We start from the raw sequence: 15,925 nt of genomic DNA, 5'->3' as shown, positions 1-15,925 counted from the left end.
AATAATCATAATCATGATAATAATAATAATAATAATAATAATAATAATAATAATAATAATAATAATAATAATAATAATAATCATAATCATAATAATAATCATAATCATAATCATCATCATAATCATAATCATAATCATGATAATAATAATCATAATCATAATCATAATCATAATCATAATAATAATAATCACATTTGTATAAAGTGAAGTATCATAAAATAGATCACATAACATATCAAATAAAAAATATGATGACAACCAATACTAATAAATAGGCTGGAACAAAAATAACAACACAATAGAACAGTAATGATAGGAAGTTTAGGATGTAAACAAAGATCACATTAACAAACCATCAACACTCATGTGTGATAGGAAACAATCCTTTATATAGAGGAACTTCATTCAATTGTTATTGCTCCCTTTCAAACTTCTTCACACAAACAAAGAACAATCTTCCCTTACAGCGGAAGGGTTTCTAAACTACCTTGACTATAGTTGGCTTCTTCTTTCACCCAACTTTTCTTATCTATCTCTTATGTTTTCTCGCGATGGCCCAACCAACCTCCACAGAGGCAATTCGCCACACTTAAAAGGAAGTTGAAGGAACAACAATAGTCAACCAATGAACTATGCCAGTGGTTTGACTCCCAACTATTGTCAGTTTGGCTTCTCGTGTTCTGCCATCCCATGTTATGCCCTTCCTACTGGTGAGATGAGAAGTCTATTTCATGCCATAGTAGTAAAAATTGTATTCAACATAATGTGAGAGAAACTTGTGTCCAACATAATGTGACAAGAAGTTATCAACAAGGAAGGAATCTATCGACAAATTGGAAGAGTTAGACACCTCCTCAAACCAAAATGTGCTAAAACTAACAAACAAAACAAGAGAAAAAAACCAAAATTGAGAGAGAGAGAGTGATGCTCTTGCATCAAAATATAACATAAAAGTGACTAATAAAGGCTACAATACACACCAAAAATAATAGGAAAAATAATACCATTCTTAGAATAGTGCATTTAAATATATCAAATAGAAGTAAAGGGAAATCATGAATCCCTATCTAATTAAAGAATTCAACAAATAGATAAGAAATAATGCAAATAAGTAATAGGAATGTAAAATATATTAATCAAAACTCCCTATTCCATGATTGGATATAGCTTCCATTATTTTTCTCTTCTCTATGGTATGATGGCTCTCAGATATTGCGCTACAAACCTGCAACTGACACAAAGATTCAAAGTTCATGGTTGTTGAAAATGAAGATTGAATTCTCAATTTATAGATTATTGGAGAGGATTGATTGAAAGGTGGAACATATTGATCAAGAGGTGGATCTCAAGTGAGCTCACATGAAAATTGATAGTGGAACTGTTGATTTAGAGGTGAAACAAAATAGATTGAATTGATTAAAGGAGTTAACTGATTGAGAAAAAGCTAACAGAGGGAAGAAAAAGAATGATTGGAAGAAATTAAGAGGATGACAAAGAAAGCTTTATTTAGAAAAAGCTAACTAGAAGATGGAAATAGAGATTGGAGAGATAATGATTTAATTAATTGACTGATTGAATTAATTAATTTAGCATGTGCTTACACTTTAACTTAGATTTCAATTTAATCTTTGCATGAGATTTAATTCAAATAATTGAATTTATATTAAATTCAATTTAGTATTTGAATATATTTAGAACTTGACTTTGATTTTCAATTTGATTTTTGAAATCATGCACATGTAATTGAATTTAGAAGAGTTTGGAAGAGTTAATGAAATTAGAGAATCAATGAAATTATATGAAACTAGAAGAATTAATAAAATTAAATGAAATTAGAATTTGGGGATTTGGAATTTGAATTAGAGGAGGAGGAGGACAGTGAACCTGAGGTAGTGGTGCTAGAGGAGACGGATGCTGGTTTTGTCTGAGCCTTTGGGGCTATCTCTCCTTTTGTTTTAGTTTTCTGAATTTTGGCATCATCAACAGGCATTTGCCTGAATTTTGTTATTGTAGTAAAATTAGGTAGGGTGGTAGTCGGGTATACTGGTAGCAGTTAGCCTCTATAGTAGGTTTTTTGGATTCTCGAATGTAGCTAATGGGCATCAGGCATTTAGGGTTGTAGGCTGTAGGTAGTAGTAATAATAATAATAATAATAATAATAATAATAATAATAATAATAATAATAATAATAATAATCATAATCATGATAATTCTAATAATAATAATAATAATAATAATAATAATAATAATAATAATAATAATAATAATAATAATAATAATAATAATAATAATAATAATAATAATAATAATCATAATCATAATCATAATCATAATCATAATCATAATCATAATCATAATCATAATAATAATAATAATAATCACATTTGTATAAAGTGAAGTATCATAAAATAGATCACATAACATATCAAATAAAAAATATGATGACAACCAATACTAATAAACAGGCTGGAACAAAAATAACAACACAATAGAACAGTAATGATAGGAAGTTTAGGCTGTAAACAAAGATCACATTAACAAACCATCAACACTCATGTGTGATAGGAAACAATCCTTTATATAGAGGAACTTCATTCAATTGTTATTGCTCCCTTTCAAACTTGTTCACACAAAGAAAGAACAATCTTCCCTTACAACGGAAGGGTTTCTAAACTACCTTGACTACAGTTGGCTTCTTCTTTCACCCAACTTTTCTTATCTATCTCTTATGTTTTCTCGCGATGGCCCAACCAACCTCCACAGAGGCAATTCACCACACTTAAAAGGAAGTTGAAGGAACAACAATAGTCAACCAATGAACTATGCCAGTGGTTTGACTCCCAACTGTTGTCAGTTTGGCTTCTCGTGTTTTGCCATCCCATGTTATGCCCTTCCTACTGGTGAGATGAGAAGTCTATTTCATGTCATAGTAATAAAAATCGTATTCAACATAATGTGAGAGAAACTTGTGTCCAACATAATGTGACAAGAAGTTATCAACAAGGAAGGAATCTGTCGACAAATTGGAAGAGTTAGACACCTCCTCAAACCAAAATGTGCTAAAACTAACAAACAAAACAAGAGAAAAAAACCAAAATTGAGAGAGAGAGAGTGATGCTCTTGCATCAAAATATAACATAAAAGTGACTAATAAAGGCTACAATACACACCAAAAATAATAGGAAAAATAATACCATTCTTAGAATAGTGCATTTAAATAAGTTACATTGTTCTCATTTTGATTGTGTAGAGGAATTCACAAGCACATTTGTTCACCATATACTTGTATATGTATGATGGATGTGCTATCTGAATTATTGGATTTAAATTAATTATTGAATCAATTTCTTATTTATGGAGGGATAGTTTGTATATATTTCTATAATTTCATCCTTGTATACTAAAATAGCACATGGGTTGTATAATAAAATTGTTAGTGTAAATAATTCTAACTTTTCTATGATGTGAAATGACCATGTTTGTATAAATTGTCAATAAATTAAGTAGTTTACTTTTTTAATTGGATATTATTGTTGTAAACTATGAAACTGGTCTTATTTACTACTTTTGTATTATACAATACTTTATAATAATTATAGTTTTCTAAAATTATAATTTTATATTTTTTAAGTCTTGATTGAAATACCATTAAATGATGCAATATTGCTGCATATCATTTGTATGTGAAACCTTAACAACATAAATTGATTAAGAAATGGATTATTATAATGAAAAGTATACTTAATAAATGATAATATCAATTCTAAGATATTTCCACAATCCATCATATAATTATCAAGAGTGCATTTCTGGATTCGATTGTGTGTAAGATTTTTGCATCAACATTTCTGATCACACTCTGTGATCCATCGTCAAGATGAAGAGAGTTTCTCTTGATAATTAAATGATAATGTGTTTCCTCTATCCTCTTGAGAGATAGTTAAGATTTTAATCCAATTCTTCTAAACTCGGTTAAAACATTGAGGAAAGGAACCTACACCTTTAGGTACAATCTTATGTGGTCCTCTCATTCTTGATTCAAAAATTGTACCAAAAATTGGTGACACTATGCACAAGTATCATCATGTTCAAGTTGGTCTCAAAATTAAAAATGATAAAGGAAAATGTTCAAATGTGGAACGAATTTTCTTTTGGAAACATATTCAAGAAAATTGACAGTCAAAATAATAAATTTTAAAAAATACATGAAGAAATGGAGAAATGAAACAATGATGTGGATATTCAAAGAGAGGAAAATACTATGATAGAGGAGTGGAAGAAAGTGGTTATGAAAGAAGAAATATTCAAGAAAAAAAAGTCTAAGGTTAGTTGGATAACATTAGGAGATAAAAATACTATCAACTAAATAATTCAATCTCAAACTTGCACCAACATGGTCAATGACGATGATATTTTGGTTGAATATAAAGAAGAAATGGGTAAATTTGCACCTACATTTTATAATCTTTTAATCATTCTCGACTTGTGAACAAGAATAATATTATTTTTTATGAGATTATTGAGGTTATCCCATAGATTTTGAATGATAAAGATAATGAATTAATGCCAATGCCTATCTCCTTGAAAGAAATATAATTTTTTTCTTTATTCTTTCATCCCTCTAAGGTTCCTAGCTTGGATGGGTTCCCTTCTCTTTCTAATAATTTTTGGATATAGTTGGATAGGATCCATTTTTTATGACTAAGGATTTCATGAAGTCTTTCTCCCTTCTAAACAAATGAACAATATATTCATTATTCTAATCTCTCAAAATCTTAATCTACAAGGTATTAAATATTATAGACCAGTCAACCTCTATAATATTATTTATAGGAATTTCTCTAAATTATTGGTCAGTAGAGTTTAATCTCACTGGAAAAGATGATAGCTCCAAAACAACAAATTCTTTTGTAAAGGGAGGAAAATATTTTATAACTTTACCTACTCCTATGAAATTATTGACTTGATGGAGAAAATAATGAAACACTGTATTTCTCTAAACATGGATATTTCAAAAGCATACAATAGAGTAGAATTTTAAAACTAATTCAAACATATTTTTCACTCTTAACTTCTCCATACTCATTAATGGTATTGATTGACGCTTCTTTGAATTTGGAAGGGGCCCTAGATAGGGGAACACTTTATGTCCTTATTTATTTATCCTATTAGTTGAAGTGATAAGGAAACATTTATCCAAACATGTGTCAAGCAAGGTTATTCAAGGTATAAGATTAGTGTCTAGTATTCAACCCTCATACCATCAATATTTCATGTATGGCACAATCTTGTTTGGGTTATCTTTTCTCAATGAAGTTACACATTGGAAGAAAATTCTCAACTATTACACTATCATCTCTGACAAGCACTTTAATTTTCAATATGAAAGAATTAAACTATTTTTATTAAATATAGAGAAAAAACTTCTAAATTGGGATGTTCTAGATTAATTCCTTTCCTCCTACCTATCTTGGTCTTTGTCTTTTGGTAAAATAAATTGAATATCCAACTTGTAGTAAGATATTATTAATTATTTATCTTGCATATTATTTTTAACTCAATGGATAAAATTATTAAATTTTTACGATTGGAAACATTTATTATCCTCTAAGGACACCTTTTCTTATAATGATAAATTTATTGTGAAAGACCATAGATGTAAAAGTAAAGTTGAAAATAATCTATTCATGTTGCTCCTTGCCTATTGGTAAATACTATCTCTTTCCAAAATATTAATGGGTGGAAAAAAGAAAAGAAAGTGACAGGTGGGGAGTTGAGTTAATTCTTCCACCTATGAACAACTAAACAAAAATAAAAATAGTATTTGGATGATTTTCAAATATGTAGATTGGTTTCCAAATACTTCAAGGCCCTATAAGGTCATGACATCCTCTCAAAGATGTTCATGGACTCCTAGTTCATGAACAAAATATACCCTAAAATGAATTTTGTGTTCTACAGAATCAAAATCCTTGTTGATCTTACTATGGGACATTAAATGTTTTTCTTCATTGAAACAAAACTTCCTTCACTACTCCTTAGGGAACTATTCATTACCAAGTTACACCCTTTGTTCTTAAGAATATTGGGGCAACCTATAAAAGAGTGATGAATATAATTTATCATTATTTGATTCACAAGGCCATATAATATTATGTATATGACCTCTTAGGAAAATCAAAGACAAGAAGAGAATATCCCTCTATCTTGGAATGCATCTTCGATCGTCTACAAAAGTATCAATTCTAACTAGATCATAAGAAGTATGTCTTTCATGACACATTAAGAAAATTATTAGGGTTCATTATATCCATAAGAGGCATTAATATTGACCGCAATAACGTAAAAAGTATTATGAAAATTCCTCCCACTAAGACCCTTAAGTAGTTTATAGGTCTCTTTATTCAGGGATTGATAGTGCAATATGAAAAGAAGAGTGAGTGATTCATTCACTTCCTTTGCAAAGATACAACCTTTAAGTCGTAGTCATCTTTCCATATTTGTGTATAAAACATCCACTAATGCTTCTACATGTTTTTTCTAAGAGTATCTACTTTCATAAACATAAAAATCTGTTTGAAAATATGAAATTTTGAAAAGTTAAATAAGCAAATTATATTCTAAACGATATGGAAAATAGGTTCGCAACCAAAAATAATTCTGCCGCGCAGGGAAGCCAGTATGCAACTCAAGGGGCAGAGTCAAACATACACAACCCATTGCGCAGGGAAATATTGTGCGAGTCATAATTTAGAAGTATAATTTAGAAGCAAAGCGATGATAATTTAGAAGTATAATTGAGGCTGTGAGATTGTTCTAACAGCCCACGAACTTGTAGGTAGTAAGCATATGGCCGTCATGCTTTCCTTTCCCATCCTTATCAATGGCATTAAAAGCATCAGTTTCTAAAACCAGTCCTCTATTTTGGCACTTGTCCACAATTCGTACGGTCACATTTTGACGCGTTGATTTGTTTGTCACCTACAACAAGTCAAACGATTACGTATGCCCAGACTAAACATTATACATATAACGTAACAAATCCTACATATAAACAAGTAATAACGTAATACATAGATAATTTTGAGGTGGTGGAGGGAAGGTTCCATGGGCTGAGCAGCTTTGTCACAATACGCAGTCCAAAAGTATTCCTTGCGCCACTCTAGGGTCTGATTAGGGTCATATGTAGCGCAATATAGCCCAGCAAGGGCGTAATTATGAGAGGCACGATGGCAGTCATTGAACGCGGTAAATGTGTGGCCATTAACAAAGACGTTCTCAAAGTTAGAAAGCATGGATGCCACAAGGAAGCATATAGCAATCCACCTCACAACCTTGGAAGCCATGAATAAATGCTCAACACAACCAGAATACTATGAAACTGATTGTTGTGTTAAGGCAGGCGATATTGTACTTAGAATGACTCCTATGATTCATAGCGTTATCATTAGGCTTGTTCTCAATAATTTATCATGGTGGCCGTACAGTCCTAGGCTTATTTATTTGGGGGCAACTGCGAATCCAAGGGTAAATATAAAGTTTGATATATCCAACTCCAAGAGAATATGGAATGGAAGTAAGGATTTATTTGAAGTTTGATGAATCTAAAACTCTAGATCAGTGATTATTCCGAGGATTTCCAATAGGATTTCTTGGTTTTCCATTGAAATCAGCAACAGGATTTATTGATTTTCCCACAAAAAAAAGAGCATCCCCTTATCCCATATTATTACAATATTATTATAGTATTATTAAATATTGAAACACTTTCGTATTTAAGGAAGGACAATTTACATTTATTTTTATTATTTCATGTTTGCCTACTAAAATTAGCATATGGGTTGTGGCATAAAATTGTTAATGTAAATAATTTTAACATGTCTATGATGTTCAATAGGGCTTTAATGGCCAAACAACTTTGGAGATGTTTAAAGTAGAGGAATGAATGGATTCATATTTTCAAGAACAAATACCATATTCATGGTTTCCAAAGGATGCTAGAAAATTATTCCCTCCCATCTTCGGCTTCTAATCTGTGGAACAAGTTCTTCAATTCCAACCCCATCATCAGGTAGGGATGCAGATGGGTTCTGGAGAATGGGAGAAATATTAGGTTCTGGGATGATTGGTGGATGGGAGAGGGTCCGTGGTTTGTTTCGTTGTGGGCTTCTCGATTCAAAGATCAATGCATTACATTGATTGGCTCCTGGGTGGTGATTTGTATCAGTGATGGGGGTTGGGTGGACCTCAGAAGCATTAATGAGTCACTGACACCTTTGCAATATTGGCTTAACTTGATCCTCGTCCCCTCCTCTCAATTGGAAGAATTGGTCATTTGGAATGGATATACTTCTGGGCAATTTGTGGTGGCAGATGATTTCAGGATCAATACCAGGTCTTGTACTCCTGCCCCCTTTTGCGCAGGAGTTTGGAATAAATTCTTAATTCCTAAAATTAATATCTTCTTCTAGTTGTTCATGCAAAACAAGATCTCTACCATTGATAATCTATATAAACGTGGTCTCCCAATCACTAATAGATGCTTTTAATGTAAAGAAGAAGCTAAAAGTGTAGAACATTTGTTCTTACATTGATCTTTTTTCAACCTGTGGAACCTTAATTGGGTCTTCCATGATTCTATACAAAACTTTTGGTGCCAATGGAAGTGCCCCTTTGGTAATCATGCGATTAGTATCTTGTGGAACATATCCATGCCTCATATTGCCTAGGGTATCTAGATGGAAAGAAATAATAGGGTTTTCAGAGATATGGAGTCTACTGCTCAAGTGGTGGTGATTAGAATAACGAATGCTATTAAGGAAATCTTTCTTAATTATTGTCCGAGTAGGAAAAGTGACCCTCCACTTCATTCTAACCAAGATGAATGGGATATTATCAAAAGATGGCAGATTTGTTGGAATATTTATGTCCCGGTGTATAAAATAAAACATAGCAGAGTGAATGTGTCATGGCATCCTCCCCCTCCGTGGTGGATCAAAATCAACATTGATGGGGTGGCCAAGGGAAATCCTAGGTTGGCAAGTTGTTAGGGAGTGGCAAAGAATCATTTGGGTTTGCTGATCTCCACGGTGGTATTCCCTTTGGCCTCTCAGACTAAGCATTATGCAGAGAGCCTACATAGGGCTACACATGGCGACCAAGGAGGGCTTTAGATTGGTCTAGCTGGAAAGTGACTCGCTTAACATTGTGAAATGCATTAGGGGTAGTATGGAGTTAAGTAGGACTATTTCGAACTTGATCAAGGATTGCCTTGAAATGATTGTTGGCTTGGAGGAGTTCAATATTTTGCATGTTTTCCAAGAAGGAAATAAACTGGCCGATTATGTTGCCAACTTGGCTATTGATAATGTTGCGATTAAATGGTGGAGCGGAAGGGAAACCTTCCTGAAAAATCTACATGACTTGGCAAGAAATGATGTCGATATCTTCGGCCTTGCAAATCACTTTAATGCTGGAAGATTATGATGGGATGGGAGCCGTTTGGATGGTAATTGAAATTATTACCACTTTGAGAAATTCTAGAAACTTCAGCTCACCCTGTTTCTATTTTTTCTTTTTCATAGTTTTGCATCTAGAGAGTAGTTGTCTGCCTGAGTAACAGAATGGGTGGTGACAAGAATAAGCATGAACCCACGAGCTATGATAAGGAGCAAAAGAATAAGGAGGTTTGGGAGGAAATCTCTGACAATGGGATGGTCTCCTATCTGAAGAGACTACATGGCAACTCTTCCCTCGTTACTAAAAGCTTTGTCAAAGCTTGGAACAAGGGTGTGTTAGCAGTTTATGGGGCAGAATTTCGTGTTGATGAAACCCTAGTTGCCACTAGTACTGGCCTTTCTATGGAGGGAAAGAAATTTATAGAGAAAAGAAATCAGGTGAGGAGGCCATTTCTACTTTTTTTGACAAGGATAAGGAACAACAGAGGGTTTCTAAAATGGCAGACCGTGGCTAGAACAAGAAAGAACTGAATTCCCTTTGGGCGGACATGGCAGAATTCATCATGAGGTATATTACTCTTGATGGTAGTTATGCTAGTATTTTCTCGTATCATTTTACAATCTTAAACCATTTTAGACATGGTAAAATTATTTCCATTCCCTTCTACCTGGTTTCATCCAAGGATAATAGTTTAGCTAAGCATTGTGAGAACCTGTATAATTCAGTCCTTCATGAGGGGCTTATCATGTTAATCATGGAGTATGCCAAAGATCATGAAGTGAAAGCCGCCCCCATGGATAAAACCCACATTTCTTCCTCTAACCGTGAGGTGCAGTTTGTTTTTAATACGGAGATGGAAGATGATGACAATGGAATTGCCATATATTGGCATGATATCAAGGATTCGGAGGACCCTGAGTATAGACCAAAGAAAGAAGGGGAGGTTATGGTGACCCAAGGAACTAACAGTAGCTGAAAAAAAAATCCTCCAAGGTGGGTGGAAAGCAAATTTAAATCCAGTTGTAGGAAAATGCAAGACCTGGAGACCCCCATTAGGAAGAAAAAAAATTGACCAAGTCAAGTGGGTCCAAAGACAAGGACCATGAGAATAGGTTGGACATCCACATTAATGTGGATAACGAGAAATAGGGGATGGTGAATAAGGAAAATGAAGGTGATAAAAAGGGGGAAAGGGTGTTGGAAGTCCTAATTTTGGAGGTCACTAGGGGCCAGGAGAACTGCTGGAAGTGGGTGGATAAGGAAATTGGTACCCTGAAAGATGGAATTAAGGGAATTATTGAAACTTCCGCAGAGTCCCCTAGGCCTAGCAAAATTGAGAAGATCATGAGCATGATTCAGAAGATATCTAAGGATGTTGCAACTATGAAGATCTTCCACGAGCGCAAAATCGATAAGCTAGAAGAGTATGTGAATGACATCAAAGACATCCTGAATAATCTGGTGGAAATTAGCAGGGAGGCAATGAGTAAAAATTCTAAAGGTTTGGAGAAAATCAATGCAATGATGGTCGACTACAAAACCAGACCGATAGCCAGTGATCCTCCTTTAGAGAAAAAACAGAAAAAGAATGCTTTGGAGGGTGGCTAGAGTGCTACTGAAGCGAATACTAGTTTGGGTCCCTATACTAGGACCAAGAGCCGGAGCCAGGACTAGGGTACCTCCAGATTCATCATGGAGGATCTGGAGAAAATCAACAAGGAGATTATTCAGAAAAATAAGGAATTGGTGCACTCACTCAATTGAGGACCTTTTCTTGTCCTTTTTTGGAGACTTTTCATTTTACTTTTTGGTGTTGGGTCTTTACGGGATTTATACCCTATTTCTCTTATGATTGATCTCTTTTTGGCTACTGGCCTTGGTCTATAAAACTTTGGGTTTCAAGTCCCTATAAAACTTGTTTATCTTTATCAAAAACATGTCTATGATGTGAAAAGATCATGTTTGTATATATGATCAATAAATGAATTATTTTTCTATTTTTACAAGATATTATGTTTGTAAAATATCTAACTAGTCTTATTTAGTAATTTTGTATTATACAATACTTTATGCTAATTATACTTTCCTAGGATTATGGTTTTCTTATTTTCTAAAGGGTTAATATACCATTAAATGACATGAATGATTCATTTATATCAATAGTATTTGAAACCTTAACAATATATTTTTAATATGAAATGTTTTATTATAATGACAAATACACCTAATAAATAATAATATGTTTCCTCTCTCCTTTGGACAACTAGTTAAGTTTGTAATCCAATTCTTCTAAAGTAGGCAAAAACTTTAAGGAAAGGAACCTACCCCTTCAGGTACAATCTTATGTGGTCCTCTCATCCTTAATTTTGAAATTATACAAAAATTGGTGAGATTATGAACAAGTAGATACTACCATGTATAGGCTCCTCTCAAAATTGAAAAAGATGAAGGAAAAAGTTTAAAAGTGGAATAAATTTTCTTTGGGAAATGTATGCAATAAAAATGATAATCTAAATAACAAATTTAAAAAATAACAAGATGAAATTGATAAATGAAACATTTACATAGATATTCAAAGAGAGAGAACTATTTATTGTAAGAGAGGAGTAGAAGAAGGTGGTTATAAAAGAAGAAACTTATATAAACAAGTCTAGGGTTAGTTGGAAAATATTAAGAGATAATAAAAATTGGTTGTTTCACTAATTAACTCTCAAATAAAAGAAGGGGAGATCAATCACTAACATGGTCAATGCGGATGGCATTTTGGTTGAATCTAGAGAAGAAATGGCTAACATCTACACTTACATTTCATAATCTTTTAATCTTTTTTGGCCTATAGACAACAATTATATTATTTCCTATTAGATGCTTGATGTTATCCCCTATATTTTGAATGATGAAGATTAAAAGTTAATAGCAGTACCTATCTCCTTGGAAAAAGTTTAAAAATTTGTTTTCTTCTTTCACCCCTCTAAGGTTTCTTGCTTGGATGGGTTCCCATCTCCTTCTAATAATTTTAGGATATAGTTGGATAGGATCTAATTTTTGCGTTCAAGGATTTCATAAAGTCTTGATCCCCTCCAAGAAAATGAAAACTACATTAAAATTGTTCTAGTCTCTAAAAAAATTAATACAAAAGGTATTCAATAATATAGACCAATCAACCTCTGGAATACTATTTATTGGATTCTTCTCTAAATATTTGGTTATAGACTTCAACCTTATTAGGATAGATGATAGTTATAAACAAAACATATTTTTTTAAAGGGAGAAAAATATTTCATACCATTATCAACTCCGATGAAATTATCTACCTGATGGAGAAAAGAATGAAATAATGTATTTCCCTCAAAATAGATGTTTGAAAAGCCTATAATAGCATAAGTTGGAGCTTCCCATTTTTTTGTACTCAATAATTTTTTCTTCAAATGTAGAATTTTAAAACTAATTTAGTAATATGTTTCCACTCTTAAATTTCCTCCACTCATTAATGGTATTCATTAAGGGTTGTTTTAAATTAGAAGAGTCCTTATATAGGGGAACACTTTATCCCCTTATTTATTTATGCTATTAGATTAAGTGATAGGAAAATACATATTCAAACCTTTGTCAATCAAGGTTTTGCAAGGTATAAGATTGGATTCTGGAGTATTCATCCCTCATACAATCAAAAATTCTTGTATGACACAATTTTGTTAGGGTTATCTTCTCTCCTTGAAGCTACAGGGTGGAATAAAATTCTCAATGATTACACTATCACCTCTAACTAGCATAGTAATTATTAAGAAAGTAAAAAATTATTCTTCAATGTAAAGAAAAAAATTCAAGAGAAAATAACTTCTATACTAGAATATTTAATTGATTCATTTCCTCTTACCCATCTTGGTTATCCTCGTTTGGTGAAACTAAATGAATATTGAGCTTGTAGAAGATATCATTAATTCTTGATATTGTAAATAATGTTTGATAAAATGCATAAAATTTTTAAAATGTCAAGATTGGAAACATTTATTATCCTCTTTTAGACATAGGTGCCAAATTTTGTTAATAGTTAAATGGTATTATGTTAATATGGTTCCTAAAGTTATAAGTTATTACTAGTTGGTCAAGGCTGATATTTTTGGTTGATTAAGTGGGGTTGTTTTTGTGCTTTGATTGGTCGACAACTTCTAATTATTTTTGAGTTGTTTGATATTTTGAATTGCTTCTTTGTACTTGGGATCAGGGCTCTCTCCCTTCTTAATTAATAAAAAAAATTATTATCCTCCAGGGCCAACTTTTCTTGTAATGATAACTTTCATGTGAAAGACCATAGATGCAAAAGTAAAGAGCTAAAACTGATATATGGGTAAAAGCACAAAACTATGTCACGTTTTAGGCCAACTTATCAGGACAACTGAATTTAAGTATTTCTAATTAAAAATTAATTTTAGTCAAACATATGGTCTATAAAGATTCATTATAGCTATTTTATATATGGGCCACAACTTTTTCAATTGGAATTATCTACTAAATGTATATTTTATACCACTTTGGGTTTAATTACCAATTTTATATTATGTTTTGAAAAGCTTGATGTTTCAACAACCCTTACTCTTAGATATATATATTTTTTTGAAATGTAAAAATACCTTTTTATAGATCTATAAGTAAATTTTCCAAAATATATATGTTTTAATATTTTAATTATTTTTTATATTTTATATTTTATTTTTACTGAAAGTAGGTCATCAACACTAAAACATAAGTTTGATTATGTTGTGAAGGAAAAATACTAAAATTTACTTAAATTTTTTGAAAAAAATAAAAAAACTTGACAAAAGAGTCTATTTCAAGATCATATAATTCTTTTCTAATTTGGATAAATAATTAAGAAAAAAGGTGATGCTAAATGGAAAGAGTTGTATTTCAGTACACATGACTTTTCAAATTTATTGAAAAATATATATACATAAAAAGTAGTTAAAAATATATTTTTGCACTAACATTTCAAGTTATCAATATACACAAAGAAAAAAAGAAAAAAAAAGGGTAAATTTTACTATATAAAGTATGATGCCTCATGTACCTTGAATTTCAGCATTTTATCAGTAACTATATTATAGTGTTTACTTTATAAGAAAGTATATTCAAATAATTTTTTTAATTTAAAAAGAAATTACAAACATAAAATACATTAAAAAAAATGCATTTTATTAGTTTACATCATTTTAAAATTCAAAACATATATATCACTTTCTATTAATTCAATTTAAAAAGTTGAATCGGCATTGGCTAGTTCCTTTATAAAAGTGTGAGACAACTTTTGTGCTTTTACCCATATACATGTTGGTCCTCATGTTTTGGTAAATACCATGTCTTTCCATAATATTTATGAGTGAAAAAAGGGAAAGAAAGTGATGGATAGTGGGAAGCTTAGAGTTGAGTCTTCCACCTATGAATGGTAATACAAGAATAATATTTGGATGATTTTTAAATGTCTAGAGGGGTTTTTTATTACTTCATGACAATGTAAGCTCATGATGGAATCCTCTAAAATAAGTTCATGGACTCCAAGGATTTGAGAGAAGTTAAAATTGGTGGGGTTGAATTCACCATGACTAAGGAATTGATTGTTGAATCTACTAGTACCATTTTTCATGGGAACAAGGTTAAGAGAAGTAATTATCCCATAATAAAGAGCTCATAGAGGATTTTTAGGAAAAGGTGAAATATAGGTTCACTTCTAAAATTGCTACAAGAGGGAGGGTCTTCCAAAGCCTTGGGACAAGGTAAATTGGTGTATATTTAAGTATTTCACCTTAGAAGGTTGTTTTGGTATCATTTAAGTAAAAACCTTTATTAGGTTCCTCTTCTATATTTTAACCTCTTTAGAAGCCTTAAATATCAATTATGGCTTTCCTCCGCTACATCAAGGTTTATTTTAGTTTATTTACTATTTAAATCTCCCTAAAACCCCCCATACTATTATTTATTCCAACATTAGTAGAGGGCCCTTTAGTAATTAATGCATATAGATTCCTCAATATACTATAGTGAATCTGATTCAATTTTTTTTTTGTTCTAAATTATATTCACTATCTAATTCCCCTCACAAACAAGCAAGTATATTTAAAGCCCCTCGTTATTGATCACAAAAGGAACTCCTATTTTTAGAAACACCTTGCTAAAAAATTGGGAATTGTGCTTAAGGAAGCTAATATCAATATTAGGAGGCCTCTAGAATTACACCCTCCTTTGGGATATTATTCCAAAAGTGAGGGAACATATAAAGGAAAAAATAATAAATATAAGAAAATTTGAAAATGAAAGAATCTATACTTTAAAAGAGGAAGGGCATCGAGGTGGAGGAAGGGGAAGATGTGAATAGGGAAAAATAGAATAAAATTAATTGTAGAAACTTAAATTTAATCATTAACATTTGATCAAATTTTGTTGAACTCAAGGAAAGATTAAGAGGTTGGG

The 15,925-nt window shown here is 31.8% G+C and overlaps 1 protein-coding gene across 1 annotated transcript; it reads right to left on the bottom strand.

Annotated features, from left to right (window-relative positions):
- Positions 1-6,817: 6,817 nt before the first annotated feature.
- Positions 6,818-7,347, bottom strand: LOC131030292 (pathogenesis-related protein PR-4-like). Its single transcript, XM_057961022.1, has 2 exons — positions 7,075-7,347; positions 6,818-6,982 (listed from the first exon to the last, which is right to left on the bottom strand). The coding sequence occupies exons 1-2, from the start codon at positions 7,345-7,347 to the stop codon at positions 6,818-6,820; spliced, it is 438 nt and encodes a 145-aa protein (XP_057817005.1).
- Positions 7,348-15,925: the final 8,578 nt, after the last annotated feature.

This window comes from Cryptomeria japonica, chromosome 8, assembly GCF_030272615.1.
Source record: "Cryptomeria japonica chromosome 8, Sugi_1.0, whole genome shotgun sequence".
Classification (NCBI taxonomy): domain Eukaryota; kingdom Viridiplantae; phylum Streptophyta; class Pinopsida; order Cupressales; family Cupressaceae; genus Cryptomeria; species Cryptomeria japonica.
The sequence above is the reverse complement of the archived record's forward strand: the minus strand, read 5'-3'. Positions and strand labels throughout refer to the sequence as shown.

Bases quoted from the DNA above. Each gene is read 5' to 3' on its own strand.
- LOC131030292 (XM_057961022.1), bottom strand. From the start codon at position 7,347: ATGGCTTCCAAGGTTGTGAGGTGGATTGCTATATGCTTCCTTGTGGCA. The intron at 6,983-7,074 runs GTATTACGTTAT...GACTTGTTGTAG, and splicing joins ACCACCTCAAAATTATCTAT to GTGACAAACAAATCAACGCG.